At 35.6% G+C, this 17,688-nt stretch overlaps 2 protein-coding genes and 1 pseudogene across 3 annotated transcripts; all 3 read right to left on the bottom strand.

Annotated features, from left to right (window-relative positions):
- Positions 1-1,768: 1,768 nt before the first annotated feature.
- LOC308503792 (olfactory receptor 52Z1P-like) lies at positions 1,769-2,740 on the bottom strand (the record flags this gene model as incomplete). The annotated part of the gene is made up of 1 exon (XM_081063455.1): positions 1,769-2,740. One exon carries the CDS (start codon positions 2,738-2,740, stop codon positions 1,769-1,771), a length of 972 nt encoding a protein of 323 aa, XP_080919581.1.
- A 9,982-nt stretch (positions 2,741-12,722) lies between these two features.
- On the bottom strand, positions 12,723-13,225 carry LOC308503852 (large ribosomal subunit protein eL21-like; the record flags this gene model as incomplete). The annotated part of the gene is made up of 1 exon (XM_081063523.1): positions 12,723-13,225. The coding sequence occupies one exon, from the start codon at positions 13,223-13,225 to the stop codon at positions 12,743-12,745; it is 483 nt and encodes a 160-aa protein (XP_080919649.1). The 3' UTR covers positions 12,723-12,742.
- Positions 13,226-16,339: 3,114 nt separating this feature from the next.
- LOC308503835 (olfactory receptor 51V1-like) lies at positions 16,340-17,279 on the bottom strand (annotated as a pseudogene). The gene has a single exon. The product of its transcript is annotated as an olfactory receptor 51V1-like (transcript).
- Between the last annotated feature and the right edge of the window lie 409 nt (positions 17,280-17,688).

Genomic DNA, 17,688 nt, shown 5'->3' with positions numbered 1-17,688 from the left:
CCAAAGGTGAAGGGAACATCTTTTCATCTCTCACTTTGACTTTTAACTTATCTTTTAGTTAATATATGGCCCTTCACATAATACTCATATTGCTATTCTAATAAGTTATCTGAATCATATTTTCCTTCCTTTTAAAATTATTAATAGTGCCACATTATTTGTACAAAACAGGATTTCTGTTCAAGCCTGACTTTTGCTCTGATAATTTGAGAAATTAACTTTACCTCTCTGTCCTACACACATGTCCCTCACCTATAAAATGCAGATATTATTACCTGCATTTGTATATAAATAACGTTACAGTATTGTTGTGATGAATAAATGCAGCACTGAATATAAATTTCACAGCAAAATACCTGAAAGTGTAGTAAAAAATAATATCTACTTTAAATTTCTAAAATTGTGGGTGGGAACTCCAAATATTTTTAAGATACATCAAAATAGTATTTATTTAGCCTAGCACCAGTAGGCACACATTAATTGTATTTACTCTGTCTTCTTCCCCCTTCTCCAAAATGAAAATGATATAGGAAAGTCTATTCATAGATTTCTTCTTCTTTTGTGCACCATTGTGTGTATGTATGTATGTATGCATGTATATATATGTTTGTATATATGTATGCACAAAGTGTATGTATGTGAGTGTATGTGTGTGTATATGTATGTGCTATAAACAGATGAAAAAATTAACCTTCTAAAGGTTGCAGATATTCATGAGAACATTTCAAAGTTTGTTTTTTGGTTTTGGGTTTTTTTTTTTTTTTTGTCTTTCTTTGTCAATCAAGTCAGATTTCACATTCTCATGGCATTGTGCTAGGCCTCGAAGAGGAGAGATTGTAAAAAATTTTTTCTTGTTATGAAGGAATTAGAGTCTGGAGATAAGTCCATAGATAATTATATTTGGTGTGATTGGAGCCTTTTTCATATGAGAGTTTGTGTAAATATCCTGTTTAGTCTTCTATTGCCTTTTATTTTTGTGTCTGGGGTATGAAATTTTTCAAAATTTTAGTCCCTCAGTGAAGTCTCTATTGATATCACAATACTCCTTGATGATTTGGACCTACAATCCCCGATATGTAGAAAAAAAATATTAGCTTTTAAGTTATTTATGTGGTCTCCAGTAAGTTAATTTAATGTTGGTTATTACTTGTTTTAATTCAGTATTATCCATTTATTCAATAAATATATACTATGTATCAATTCCATGCAGTAAACTTTGTATCAGTCAATTAGGAAATATCTGATTTTAGAGCTCACATTTTAACTTAAGAAACAGGTGCAGACACAAATAACTATAATGCGATGGCCTAATGCTTTTGGTCCACTATCAGCTGATTGCACTAAGAGTGTTTCTATTTCAGCAGAATTTCAACAGTCTATAAAAAAGCTGAGTGTCTCACCACTTCCACTTCCCAACTCTACACAGCAAAAGTACATCTGGGTTAAAACTTGAAATATATTTCTCTTTTCTCAGAGTTATCTTTATGTATATGAGTGTATGTGTGTGTTGAAATGCATGATAATAGAATGTCTAGAAGAATTGAGAATATAATTAATTTAAAATATTTTTTCAAAATTTTAAGAGATTTTGGAAAATGCACTGGAAACTTGGGTAGATACTATCTTTTTAAATGTGTGTGACGCTACTTTATGGATTTTATCTATTCTTATTCCTCCTTGAAACAACACACTATTAAACAATGTGTATGTGTGTGCATGTGTGTGTGTTTCATTCAGAAATACCCAGTATGTATTATTATTATTCATTTTAACAACATGTGCTGATGGGGGAGAAACGCAAAATTACTCGGTCTTGAATCTGTTTGGTCTTCACCCCATAAATGATGGGGTTGAGCATAGGAGGTACTACCACATAGAAGTTGGCTACTAGAATGTGGATGTGGTGAGGGATGGTTTTACCCCCAAAGCGATGGGCAAAAAATGAAAAGAATGCTGGGGCATAAAACATAAATATGACGCAAATGTGGGAACCACATGTGTTAAGGGCTTTGCTCCTGGCAGCCCAAGAAGGTATCTGAAACACTGTGAGAAGGATCCTTGCATAGGACATAATGATGAACACTGCATCCAGTCCTGTAGAGAGTAGGGCCACAGTCAGTCCATAAATGATGTTGACATTGATATTGTCACATGCCAATCTGGCAATGCCCATGTGCTCACAGTAAGAATGGGGAATGACGTTCCTTCCACAATACGTAAGTCGGTATACCAGGAAAATGAATGGAAAGCATATGAGAAAGCTCCTGACCACAGCTGCTATGCCAATCTTTCCAATGAATGAAGATGTTAGGATTGTGGTATATCTCAGTGGGTAACAAATGGCCACATAGCGATCAAATGCCATGGCCAGGAGAACAGCAGATTCTGCCACAAAGATGAAATGTATGAAAAACATCTGGGATACACAGCTACCAAAGGATATATCCATAGAATGGAACCAAAAGATAGCCAGCATCTTGGGGGCTGTTGCCGTGGAGAGCAGGACATCTGCTAAGGCCAGCATGGAAAGAAAGAGATACATGGGCTCATGGAGACTGGACTCGGTCACGATCAGGAAGATCAGGAAGATATTGCCTACAACTGCCACAGTGTACATAGAACAGATAGTGATGGAGATCCAGATATGCGAATCTTCCAGGCCTGGGATTCCAATCAGGACATACCACATATCCTGGGGATTGGTGTGGTTGTGAAAGGAAGGAGCCATCTGTGACCACATATTCTAGACCAAGTACCTTTTAGGAAAGACCACAGGACTGACTGAAAATTTGGGAATGCCACCTTAAGCTGAAAGATATTTGATCAGATTTTATTCCCTCAACATGTTCTTCTCTTTGAAAGAGCAATGAGATGGATTAGTAGCTTAAAATGCACTCTGACTCCTTCCATAGAAGAATTAAATATTGTATCCTGAAAAAGATAATAGTTAACATTTCATAAGTGTTTAATATATGTCATTATATATATATATGTATATATATATAAAATTTTCAAATTAGCCTGTTGAAAACACTTTTACAACAATCTGTGATATGGATATTGTTATGTTCCTATAAATGAAAAAAAGAGTCCCACAGACCTTCATCCTTTTGCTCTAGGTCCCACTAGATTCAATGTCAGGCAGGGTCAATTTAAAAGCTCTGATGTTAACAACCATATATTATTGGCTATAAAAATAAAACTAGATATAAAAACGTGTTATCAAATTTTTCACTGACCACATCTCTGAGTAAAACAGACAGATGTGAAATTGAATTATACTGCTTATGGAAATGGGAGAAAATAGGCATTGACAAAGTAGATTTCAGGCAATGTAGCACATATGCCCTCTTCATTATGATTGACCACTGACTTTCACACTAAGCCCTGTGCTAGGCATTAAGGACACTCAGCTGAATGAAACTGATTGATCCTTGAATCAACACATTCTTTAAAATTGTAGGATGAACATTAAAAACCTAAACTATTTTTAATGCCAAACTGAGTTGGGTTCTTAAATAGATATGCCTAGCATGTGGTGAAAGAAAAACACTCTATCCCACTTGGGTTGCTGATTGAAAATTAGACAATAACCTTCATATTTCCAAGTGCCACCATAGCAGCAAATAACTTAATACTTTCACATTATAAAACAGGGGTCCATAGTCTTTCAATAAAAGAAAGGGAGGGTAATTTATTGATTACTGTTTTTCTGTAGTTCCCAAAGAATGTGCATAGAAGCAAGGGAGGTGTTGGGCTCGGAGATACAACATTAGGGTAGGGTGTGTGTGTGTGTGTGTGTGTGTGTACATATAAATATAGAGTTATAAAAATAGATATAAACATAGATACAAAATAAATGGATGACAAGTGGCTCCCATCCTCCCCCAGTCCCTATTCTCAAATAAAAGCTAGCTAAATTTCTTGTTTTCTGAAGTAGTGCACAGATTTCAGAAATGACTGCCTCTTCATCTCTTGATTCCACTGTAGTTCAGTACGTTAATCATTGTACAGTATAGTTTTACCACCTTTGCTTTTATTTTAACTGAGTTTTCAATATCCTGATTCATCATTTTATTTGATTAAGTGTTTGGACCTCATTTTTTGTTGCAGGTTAGAATGTATAATACTTAAATGGTCAGCACATTAGGACTTTCCTTAAGTTGATATGTCACTTAAGGTCATGATGCTTTAAAAATAATAAAATAAAACGTTAAGATGCATATGTCATTTTTTCCCCCAGCAATCCCTCTCCTGGGTATCTACCAAAAAAAATTGAAAACATTTATGCATAAAGACATGTGTGCTCCAATGTTCATTGCAGCTTTGTATATGGTGGCCAAGACATGGAAACAACCAAAATGTCCTTCGATAGATAAATGGATAAAGAAGTTGTGGCATATATACAAAATGGAATACTATTCAGCGGTAAGAAAAGATGATAGAGGAACATTTGTGACAACATGGATGGATCTTGAGTATAATGCTAAGTGAAATAAGTCAGACAGAAAAAGCAGAGAACCATATGATTTCACTGATATGTGATATATAAACCAAAAACAACAAAAGAACAAGACAAACAAATGAGAAAGAAAAACTCATAGACACAGACAATAGTTTAGTGGTTACCAGAGGGTAAGGGGGGTAGGGGGAGGGTGATGAGGGTAAGGGGGGATCACATATATGGTGATGGAAGGAGAACTGACTCTGGGTGGTGAACACACAATGGGATTTATAGATGATGCAATACAGAATTGTACACCTGAAATTATGTAATTTCAGTAACAATTGTCACCCTAATAAATTAAAAGATAAATTAAAAAGATGCATGTGTCTATAGATCTACTTTAATTATAAACCAATTGTTTACTCATTTATCATGTAGCTGAAATTAATTGTTTGAATTTTTTTGACTGGCATTTTGATGCTTCAGAGTGAGAGAAAAGACCAATTTGGGGACACACCGACACAGATCTATGCCAGAGCTTTGTGTGTGAGTGAAGTGCAGTATGGAGGTGGGGCTTACAGTGAGTGGGACTTCATAAGGACATTAGGGACGAGGGAGAGAAGAGTCTAAGTGATAGAAAGAAACACAGAAATAGACACGGGGGAAGGAAAACAAATTCTGCAAGTTTTTTTCTAACTTTACTGGTGATCTTTTGGGACACTAGCGATCTGTTTTGTTTTATTTAGTTTTGTCTTGACTGTAGCATTATCACCTGTGGTTACCTAACTTTTAATTCTGGGCTCTTTATAGTCTTATTTTGTAGTATTACTGGTGGAATATTTTGACTGAATCATTAACATATACACAGAGGCAGTGTGTGGTAATACAAATAATGTGCTACGTAGAATTGAATTTAAATACTGGCTAAGTCATATTCTGGCTGTATGACCATTGAAAAATGTGGTATATAAAACTGAAAACAACAAAGGAACAGGACAAACAAATGAAAAAACAAAAACTCATAGACACAGACAATAGTTTAGTGGTTACCAGAGGGTAAGGGGGAAGTGGGGGTGAGAGATGAGGGTAAGGGGGATCAAATATAAGGTGATGGAAGGAGAACTGACTCTGGGTGGTGAACACACAACGTGATATATAGATGATGTATTACAGAATTGTATACTTGAAACCTATGTAACTTTACGAATAATTGTTACCCCAATAAACTTTAATTTTAAAAATGTTACTTAATTTAAAGTTCAGTTTTTATTTGTAAAATACGTCAAAACAAGCACCAATTATAAATGAGTCCATTTTAAAGTTAGTATTTTAGGATGGCTGCTACGTATACCAGATATGTTTCTATCTCAACAACAGATCAAATTAGGGCACTTGCAAAATTACTACTATTAAGACCAAAATAATTGTTGCTTGAGCAAGTTTAAATTTCTGGACTTCAGGCTTATGATCCACTAAACCAAGACTGAGCTAGTTTAAGGTATCCATAAAGGCCAAGACTTATTTTCTTATACTGAGCACATGGTAACAATTGGCAATTTTTACCCCCAAACTATCATTTTACTTTTATAAGGCACAGGCAATTCAACATAGTGATGAACACTTGGGCTTAGAAGCAGAATATTCTTGCCCTATCACCAATGTAGCTTCTTTGTTATATAAGGAAGGAAATTAGAATCTCTGAGTTTCAGCTTCTGTATCTGTCCCTACACCAGCACCTGATATATAATGAACATTCAGTAAATTCTATCAGAAAAAATATTGTATATATTAGGTTGGTGCAAAAGTTATTGCAGTTTTGCAATTATTTTTAACCTTTTAAACTGCAATTACTTTGGCACCAACCTAATATTCGTGTACATGTACATATATGCATTATCCTTAACTACTAAATTTGCTTAACCATTAAGCCTTGTATTTAACTACTGGAATATAAGTTCAACATATCTAAACACAACATTCAGATCTTCATATCAAAGAAAAATGACCATTGCATAAACATACCTAATAGGAAAAAAAATATATATCTGTGTTCTTTGAAGAGGACCCATTTAATAAAAGAGCATAAAGACAGGCTTCAATTGCAGATGAAGTTTGGAGTTAGATCCACGTTCAACACATCACAGGTCAGGTTGGAGAAAAAGGCAGGATGATTAAGTCCTAGGAAAAATGAGCAGCTTCTACAGTTTACTGATTTCTGTTTGTTTTGTATGTTTTTATCCTGGTGTCTTTTTCTACATGTCTTCACTGAGCATAACTCAATTTACTTACCTATATTTTCTGGGATCCTGAAGATATTTAACTGGTTGAGTGGAGAATAAATATAAAAGCAAGGAGATGCCCAAAACCCACATAAGAATCTGGAACTCTCTATTTATGCCTCCTTTTAAGCACCTCTTTAGTCCTCAGAGGATTGAATTGTATTCCTTTTATAGAAAGCGATGGCCTACAGTGGTTCTGGTACATAATCCTCAAGGAGAAGTACCCTTGCTTTCTCTTCCTCTACAATTTGTTCAGTTGTTCCTCTGGCTAGCACTTTCAGACACCCAAGTAAACATATACTTACGTGTTTCTTGTACATGTCAGAGACTCATGCTACTACAGTGATTCCTGTTCTCATGGAGTTCTCATGGAGTCATTTGCAAATATAAATTGTCAATGCCATATGTGGAAGAATTGTACATTTCTTAGCAGGCACCTAAAACTAGATTCTATCATCTTATTTATTTTGAAATTTTAAGTCTCCTTAGCTTCCCCTCTCCTCCATTGGTCACAGAGTCACCATCAGAGGGGTCCAGAAATGCTATCAGCTACTATAGCGATCCCCTTCATTTTTTTAAAGGACACATTAAGGGGGTTCCGGGTGGAGGAAAAACGAGATAGAGACAAATTCCATTATACTAATGGTATTGAAAACTGACTCCATGCAGATGAAAGAGATTTGTGGAGAAAAAGATGTTTTCTCATTAACTTCTCTCAAGTGAAGCCTTCTAAATACCCATGGTTTACTGGTATTGAGCAAGGGCTTCCTGAAAACCTTTTTCATTTATATTAGTATAACTTCCCTATAAATATGATGACTGACCATCAGCTGACCTTGACTCGATGATCGATGCTAGACAAGTACCCGTCTCACAGTCAGTTACCTGGACATTTCAGTGCTCACTGAAAGAAGCTATATCTTATTATACAAGTGTGAGTGCTAATGGAAAGAGACATTAAATGTTCCCTGTATTTCAAATGCTTTTCTTCCAAAGGTCTTAAAACCGTAAGTGGTGGTTAATTGAATGGTTTCTCCTTGTGGTTTTGGATATAAAAAAAAAGCAACAGTATTTATCCTACCTATCCTTGGAAAACAAATTAAGGAAATCAAAATATAGTAGAGGAAAAGAGGTTGAAAAAGACAGTGAGAAATTAGGTGACAATAGAAATTGGCCTCCTCATCTGATTGTCTGATTGTGACCAGAAAAACAAAGAATAGGATCCATAGATGAAGGCTGTAGGATCTACTGATATTTGATTCTGATACTTTCGAATTTTGATTGTCTCATCCCATTGAAGAGTTAAGCATTATTGTTTTGATCGAAAGCTTTTGGTAGATAATGACTTCAGATACATATTTTCTTCTTGAAGTAGTTATGCTTTCCTCCTTGGATAAAAAAGTTTTGGTAGATAATATTTCAAGATACATATAATAAACAAGAAGGCAGTAAACTGTTACCAGTTTAAAACCCATCTCCAGTAATATCTTCCACAGATGGATTAATTATTACCCATGACCTTCAGTACATTTAGTATCTCTTACACATGTCTATATTCTATTATCTGAAATTCTTGGGCCACAGTTTTTAGGAAAATAATTTTCCAGATTTTAGAAAAATGACATGGTCATATTCTTGATATTAGATAACAATATCATTGGGGTCCTATTAAGTCCCTCATAATCAAATAGATTCATATTATTTCAACGAACATATCAATATTTAACTCTGAAGAAATATGACAAATAAACATGACAATATCCTCACATCAGTTCATATCAGGTTTTGTCGTCACTGTAGGTCAGATTGTGCAGCCAAAAGCTTCAGGTTTCAAAGTTCTGTGGATTTCAAGAAAATAAATAAGGGATTGTGGCTCTGTAACTAAAATAGTGGTGGAAATTTTTTGGGTCTCAGCTTTCTTTCCTGTAAATTGAGGATGTTGAACTGGCTGGAATTTTTGCTCTAAATCTGCATTATCATTTAGGGCTATTCAAGCTGCACCTACATAGCTGTTTTACAGGCAAGAGAGATTCCTGGATACTAGTACCTCTGCCAAAGAGCAAGAGAGAAAAATTCTAATGCAAGCCTTACTATAGGGCCTAAATAGGGAAAGACTAGACAGGAATCCCCTGTTCTCGACCTATTCATCCCTCCCCTCCTGCCTGAATCCCTGGCAACAACTGATCTTATCACTGTTTTTATAGCTTTGCCTTTTCCAGAACGTCATATAGTTAAAGTCATATAAATATGTAGCCATCTCAAGATGGCTCTTCTCCCTTAGCAATGTGCTTTTAAGCTTCTTCCATGTCTGTTCACAGCTGGATAGCTCTCTCTGTTTTTAATCAAAGAATAACATTACTTTGTATGAATGTACTATAGTGTATTTATCCATTCATCTTAGTTGCTTCCAATTTTTGCAATTATAAATAAAGCTGCTATTCTGTGCATATCTTAGTGTGAACATAAGTTTTCAACTCGTTTGGGTAAAATATCTAGGAGTACAATTGTTGTATTATTTAGCAGAACAATATTTAGTTTTGTGAGAAACTGCCAAACTCTTTTCCAGAGTGGCTGTACTCTTTTGCATTCCCACCGACAATGAATGAGAGTCCCTATTGCTCCACATTCTCACCAACATTTGGTATTATCAGTGTTTTGGATTTTAGCCATTTTAATAGGTGTGTAGTGATATCTCATCGTTGTTTTAATTTGTGATTCCCTAATGAGAAGTGATATTGAGCATCTTTTCATATGATTATTGCTATTTGTATATCTTCTTCGGTGAAGTGCCCATTCAGATCTTTTATCCAGTTTTTTTTTTTTTTTTTTGGTGGGAAAAAAAGGTTTATTCCAAAATGCCAGCGTTAAGGGAAGTCAGTGGACTCCTTGTCACAAAGACTGCCTTCCCACGATTAATAAGTCAAAAAGTTTTTTATAGGCTTGCAAAGAGAGGTAGAACAAAGGAAAGGAGAAGTTGGTCAGGCAATTCCTGAAAAAAAGTGCTTCCCAAAAACTTGATCTGCCCCCACGATAGGAATGGATCTTATACAGATGTAAAAACTTCCTTCAAGTCATTGAAGCAAGTATGCATAAGGTCTGGAGTAAACAGAACCATTGAAACTGGTATGCACAGTAAATGTATAGTAAACAGAGTCATTAAGTTTTGACGGGGAGTGGAGGAAAGCAAAGAAAAGAAAAACTTAAAACGTCCCAAGCCAAACAACACTGTTAAGTCGAATTATCCTAGAAGTTTAAATCTCAAAATAGAAGACATAGGGTCACCGTTTCAATAATAATGAATCTCAGTGGTTGTCAACATCACCATTGTTTCCATTCTTTCTCAAAGCTAAAAGAACTGTTTCAGAGGCCTTATCTCATTTTGCATTGGCTTCCAACTTTTATCTTATCTAAGCAGAAAAATTTTCAAATGATCATATGGAAAATAATATTGCTTTAATATACCATAACCATATGAAGTATGAACAGTCAGTGAACAGGAAATGTGAGGCAACAATATGAGACGAGAGATATTGGCATGGAAGTCTGAAAAATAACAAATTAAAATGCCACTTGATGGTCCAGTATATTCTCCCTCCCTCATTACATTTTTCCCTTAAACTTTACTCATGAACTGTGCATGTCTATAGGAATTGATGGAGAAACTGACCTAAAATGGTGGCCCGAGCAGAGAGAGAAGCCAGTTTTTAACTGAGTTATTTATTTTCTTATTGTTGAGTTTTAGAAGTTCTTTGCATATTTGGGATGCAAGTCCTTTATTAGATATGTATTTTGCAAATGTTTTCTGTGAATCTATGGCTTGTTTTTTCATTCTCTTAACTTATTATGAAATTACATATATAAATTCTCTGCCCCTCCACCCCGAGTGTACTTGGTGATGCTCTCAATTTGAACTTCTGTTCTGTGTTCTGGGAAAAGTCTTATATAATTTCCTAATAAATTCCTAATTCTAACAAATTTCTCCTATACATTTTTTTTTTGTTTTGGTGGGGTTTTTTGTGTTTTTTTACCTTTAAAAAAATATATATATATATTTAATTTTTCAATTACAGTTGGCATATACTGTTATATTAGTTCCAAGTATACAACATAGTCATTAGACATTTATGTAACTTACGAAGTGATCACCCTGATAAATCTAGTGCCCATCTTGTCTTCCCTGTCTTTCTACAACTTCTGTAGTAAGACATTGGTGTTCTTGGATTGACCCTATGTTTTTTTCTCTCAGTCCTTATATTTAACACTGTTCTGCTTCCTTAAATCTATCCCCTGAGACTTCTATTGGTTTTCTCATATTGTTGTTTAATTTAAAAATAATATTCTGTGTTATGTAATTATTTCTTATTAATAGTACTTTGTTCTTATATCAGGGATCTAATATACCTGAGTATAACATTAAGAGTATTATTCATGGACTTTTTTTTTTTTTCAGTTTTATTCTCTGCTCTGAATAAGCTCTGCTTCACCCAGTCAATTTTCTTCCTTAAAATTTATTTTGGACTTGTGATTTTTGTATTGGTGGATTAAATCAGATTCCTGGTAATTTTTGGCTGTCCATCCATGTTTCATGGAGAGGAACCAAGAATCAAGTACGGATCTCTATGAACATGATGGGATTTGTTATAAAGTCTGTTACCTTGTAGGCTGATGAGGAAGGAGTCTACCTAATTCAGTGAGGGATTACTAAAATACCAATATCCATCTGTCTTTTCTTTTGAAACAGTTTTTACAGAGAATAATCCTATAAATCCTCTAGATGTGGAATAGTAGTCTGTTTAGTATTTTAGGAGATGGGTGGGGACAAGTTTTCCGTGAGCTTCAATATTCAATGTGTATTATTTTACATAATTTTTCTCTTTTATGTACAACACCTCAGTCCTAGCATCCTTTGTACTTAACATGTGGACCATATTTGAATCAGTTACTATAGAAATGAATCATTTTGCCAGAATTAAAAGGAAGTGGATTTCTGAATACTTTAGGTAAGAAATCTCACACAAATGTTCACATTTCTACCTTTCTCATTCCCACCCCTGTGTTTTTCCAGGATTGTTCTGTACAGATCATTTTTTTCTTCCCATTAGTATCTCCTGCAAGTACCTAGATTTTAGATTTACATACCTGTTTTGTCTCTTGAGAATCCTATATAAGATTTCTATATTTATGAAATTTGTTTGTGTATACACTGCTGTCATCCCCTTTCACAATGTCTCTGTGTGTACACCTATAGCTTTAGTGGATTATAGAAAGTAGCAGAAATAAAAATATATTTTTAATCTTTCAGGTTTACTTGTAAATTGACACTTTCATATTTCTTAAATTCGTATTTTATTATTATTATACTAAGCACAGAAAAGTGCATAAATAATCAGACAGCTAGATTAATTGGCACAAAATTACAAAAGCTTGTAACCAACACTGACCAAGAAGAAGAACATTACCAGCGTCCTCAAAACTAAAACGAATATAAATTTTGATTCACTAGGGATGGACCGGAGCTCAAGATTCTGCATTTCCTACTAGCTCCCATATGGCCCTAAGGCTGCAGGACCGAAAACCACACTTTTGGTGGAAAAGCTTTAGGACACCTATTTCCCTTGCAGAGGATTTCTTGACTGGGTCAAGTATTATATTTTAAATTTCCACAAGAGTCATTCTAGAAAATGGATCAAATTTCATTTCTCTCATCTAGAGGTCTTTGTGCATTACTCTAGAGCATTCTCCCTTTTTCAAATACTGGGGTCACAAATATCCTAGGGAACAACACATAGCCTCAGGTAGAAAATCTTCTAAGTCTATTTAACAATAAAGTTTTGATAGGCCTTGGAAAATTAGTATAGTGTACAGTGAGCATCTGCTTGTAGATTTATTATGAGCAGATTATTTTTATTAAAAACATGTTTTCTCACTTCTAAGGATCACTTCTAAGGTAAAAGCTAAGCTATTAACCTTAGCTTTTTTTTTTTTTTTTTTACAGAGGTCTTTTATTTTTTTACACTTATGCCATGAATTCATAGGGAATGGGTTCCAGCAGCTCAGGCTCCTTTCCATTGGTTCTCACAAAGTGTGCTTCTCTGGGTGGGGCAGGCTGGCGTTTCAGTTGAACCCAGGTACCTTTCTCTTTGGCTTCCTTCTTTTTCTGATCATTTTCCTTTACCCGTTTCAGGAAGCTATCTCGGCTCTTAGAGTGCTTAATATGCTCAATACGAACATTAATTCTCTTGGCAAGAATCTTGCCCTTGACTTGTTTGTTTACAACAATGCCAACCGCATGCTGAGTAACATTGTAGACCCTTCCCGTTTTGCCACGGTAACATTTGTGGGGCATTCCTTTTTGAACAGTGCCCATTCCCTTGATGTCTACAATATCACCTTTCTTGTAGATTCGCATGTATGTGACCAAAGGAACAACTCCATGTTTTCTAAAAGGCCTAGAGAACATATAGCGGGTGCCTCTCTTCTTTCCCTTTGTGTTGGTCATTTTGACGAATTACTGGAAGATGGCGGTCCCGGCCGAAAAGAGCAACCTTAGCTTTTTTATGTGAGAGCCAAATGAATCCAACTCAGACTAGACCTTCTGATTTACCGCATCCTGCTTCTGTCAGTTAGCAAGCCTACCCAATTCAGTGAGGGATTACTCAAATACCAGTATCGGTATTTGATCGGTATTTGTCTTTTCTTTTGAGTCAAATTTTACAGAGAATAATTCTATAAATCCCCTAACTGTGGAATATCCTTTAGCATCCTTCTTATTAATTATGACTACATTCAGGGAGCAGTGTTAATGGCATTGCAGTCTACCTAGTAACAAAAGCAACAAGCAGAGAACGTGTGTTTCCCTCAACACAGTGTGGCTATCTTAGTAGTGTTTCCCACCCAAGCTGGACAGTAGCCTTACAGTAGCCTTATAATGAAGTCTGGTTAACTCCTACAAGGTTATTATTTCTCATTGGCTCTTCAGGCCACCACATTGACAACAGCCCCAGAATTAATTACTTCATGGATAACAGCTTTCTTATTCCTCAGAAGCTGGCTCTCTGGAATCTATGGAAGAATGTCTCTACCTAGTTTCTCAAAAGGCTGTGAGGGCTAGATTGTATTTTTAAGACCTGTGATAAGTCACTCTATTATTATCGTCAGGACCTGGGCTAATTACTCAAAAATGGCCTTCTCCCGAGGAAGAGGTTGTTATTTTTCAAGTTAGTTCCCCAAACTAGAGGACTTTATAAAACAATCCAAAGTACAAACTTTCCAAACCTGTTTGTTTCTGTGTAAAACCCAGTAATCAACAGAAATTTACTTTTATCTGCTACCTTTACTCATCTCCCTTCCTTTGGCTGACCTCGTTTCATTTGGTCATGAATTATAAACATTCTGAAGTTCTTCATAAATCTCATCATGATAGTATAATTATATAGTTCTAAAATAACCTGAGATTTCTGAGAATACATCAGAAATCTTCACAGCCATTATCTCTAACTTTGTTGGTTCATGTTCTATAAATTGCCATAATTTTAGGCATAGGTATTCATAGTATAAAGTTCTCAAATGAACCCCCCACCCACCATATTAAACATGACTCTCAGACCAACCACTCAGGTGTATCAGACATGTAACTCTATTCCTTTAACTCAACATTAAGTTCCTGTCAGTCTTCCATCATGACTGTCTGATGGAATACATATCCTGCTATTGCAGAGGCCCTGCTTCCCCAAGATTGAGTCAGTTCTGGGGAGAGACAATTATGCAGTGTCAAGACTTTGAAGGGAAGCTTGTCTGACCATTGAGCAACATGTGCCCAAAGATTAGACACCTATATGACCCCTGAAGATTCAGCAGCTAACTGCTATTTTCATTCTAAAACTGGGCCATACCAATCTTGTCAAATTGGCCATGTGCTAGTCTGCTAATATGGACCATGAAGATTATTACCATTAGGGCACATAGTCCAATACCACATTCATATTAACCTAATGAGTTATAGCTCTATTGGTTATGTAGCAAGAGAATGAATCACATTGAAATTAGCAATTAGAACATAGTCATTTTTCATCCCCACTTCAGACCCTACATTATACTCTTCAGCTCTTGTAGCTTTGGCAGAAAGTAGACTAGATCATTATTGATATCGGGAAAGTCACTCTCCTCTCCTTCTAATTAACCCCCTACTCTAACTCAGTATTCCTAATTTATTATCCTAAAGATAATTTTACGTTATTGTTTCTGGCCAAGATACTTTGCTCTATCCAGGAACTATTCTAACTTTGAGGCTTAAGCTATTGGTAACTAAAGGCAGTATTTCTACTTTCTTGACTGAGTCAATAAACAGACACTACTTAATTGAATGGAGTACAAAAAAACGAAAAGGCATAAACACAGGTTTTAAATGTAAGTTTTAAATACATAAGTTTAGATTTATATCTAAAAATATCCTTAGAAAATAATTGCTTTCTTGGTGTAAAATTACTCTGATGCATTAATCTGTTGAGTGTTAACATTTTCCAACTTAGGTACCTAGAAGATTATAGAAAGATTAAACTAGTTATTTTTTCTTTATCCCTACAGACACCTACCTGATTCCTTTCTTTCCTTCCTTTGAAAACAGGACTAAATTACTTTGAAGGAAACTTGTTTATAGTCTTTTATATTTTTCTCTTAGACTCAGAATTAGTCATAAGCACACAGTTTCATCTGCTCAGGAGACTTTGCCTTTTAGATTTAAAAACAGGATTCAGAGCAAAATCTACTTTCAGCTCAATGACAGTGGAGTGCACACATAAAATATAAGAAGTGAGTATTCCAATTTAAAGTAGACATGATAAAAGTTGAATCCCACATCATATTTCATTATATGTCTTTCTTAATAGTCTATATCTGAACTGTCCAATACAATGGTGTTTTAATATTTAAATATAAATTAACTACAATTAACTGGAATTTAAAAAGGAGCTGTCCAGTTGTACTTTGTACCTTTCAAATGCTCAGTAGCTATGTGTAGCTGTTGCTCTATATTGATCTATATATGCTATTCTATATTATAGCATTTCCATCATTTTTGAAAAAATTCTATTGGACAATTCTGGCCTATATAGTTATCACAACATGCCTGTGGTTTTGGAATTGTTTCCATTTTGAAGATTAATTCACTGAATCTCAGAGAACTAAAGAAGCTTCAAGTTATCTGCTTTTGAAACTGGAAGCCCTAGGATTTGAATTTAGCTTTGTTATACTGCAAAGAAAATGCTTCCAAATCTATTTTGGACACATTAACTACTTTTATACCTTTATGAATAGGATCATACTTATGGAACAACCTTCATATGTCTTGTTTCACACAGAACAACAGTTGTTAGGATTTATGAAATGTTTCAGATGGAGTCTCTCACCTCCAGCCCTAAGAACAACTCACTTCCAGGATATAAGTTAAAATGAGATGTATTTGTAGGTCATTCTCTGACTACATTTAAAATGCATTTTAAAATCAAGAATCATAGACTCGGGGCAAAATCTCTAATTCTAATAAAATTTATTTTATATTGATTTTTGTGTACTTATTATTTTTGTCCTTTTTTGTTTTTTAAAAGACCTGAGTATATCAATATATTTTTAGAGAAAAAACTTTGAGCACTCTGCTACGAATCTTTTGAGTCTTGACACGGTAGATGCTCATCAAGGGTGGGAAAAGGATACAGATGTTGCCCATGAGTCCATAGACCATGAGGGAGAAATACTTCCCAAAACAGTGCACCATAGTTAAGCTAATGATGGGGATGTAGAACACGAGGGCAGGACAGATATGGGAGATGCAGGTCTGAAATGATTTATGCCGGGACTGACTTAAGAATCAGGACATAGGAGAAAAGAATAAGAAGAGCATTCAACAATAGTGTGCAAATGACCAGCATCAGGGTATAATAGCTATTGAATTGAATGTCTGAGCAGGATAGGCAGAGAAGGTCCTGGTGTAGGCAGAAAGAGTGAGAGAGGATGTGGGGATGGCTATAATTTAAGAACTTTGGATGGCAATAATTTAAGCACTTTAGGCGAATGATGGCTGGAGATATGAGTAAAGTACTCCTACATAAGATTGCCATCCCAATTTTCATGGTTTTGTTATGAGTTAGGATGGAGGAGTAGTGTAGTGGGTGACAAATGGCAATGTAGGGGTCAAAGGCCATTGCAAGGAGGACAGAGGACTCTATGAAGGACAAACCATGGACAAAATAAGTCTGTGCGATGCAGGCATCCAGGCTGATTTCCTGGCTGAGCCCCCACAGGACCCCCAGCACCGTGTGCACTGTGGACAGCCCCATGCACAGGTCAGTGAGGGCCAGCATGGCCAGGAAGTAGAACATGGGCTGGTGCAGGCTCGGCTCGGTCCGGATCACGTGCAGCACCAGGCAGTTTCCCAGAAGCACCATGGCATAGATGGCGGAGAAGGGAATGGAGATTCAGTGATATTGCTGCTCCAGGCCAGAAAATCCTGTAAGCAGGAAGGATGAGGAATTCATGCTAGGGCTTACTGAAGCCATCATGCTGGAACTGAAATACGTCTTCCAGGCAGCAAGAGTGTATATTTCAAAGGAAATGCTCCAATTTTAAATGAGTTAGATGGAATTTTGAAGTAAATAAAATGATTCTAAAAGTTTACTAACTTTGTAAAATACAGTCAAGCAATTCTGTTCTTTAGAATCATATGATCTGCTGCCTGGAAGAGAATGGTCTTTTTCCAGATATCATTTATTTTTATTTATTTATTTTTTATTTTTATTTATTTATTTATTTTATTTTATTAGTTTCAGGTGTACAAAACAAGGTAATACTTAGACGTTCATCATTTGTATCCCTCACACTGTGAACCCCCCTCCCCCCATCCACTATCCCTCCAACCTTGCACCGAGCCATCACATTATATATATAAAATTATAGTTGGCATTCGTTAAT

The sequence above is a fragment of the Rhinolophus hipposideros genome (genome assembly GCF_964194185.1).
Source record: "Rhinolophus hipposideros genome assembly, chromosome: 10".
Taxonomy (NCBI): domain Eukaryota; kingdom Metazoa; phylum Chordata; class Mammalia; order Chiroptera; family Rhinolophidae; genus Rhinolophus; species Rhinolophus hipposideros.
The sequence above is the reverse complement of the archived record's forward strand: the minus strand, read 5'-3'. Positions and strand labels throughout refer to the sequence as shown.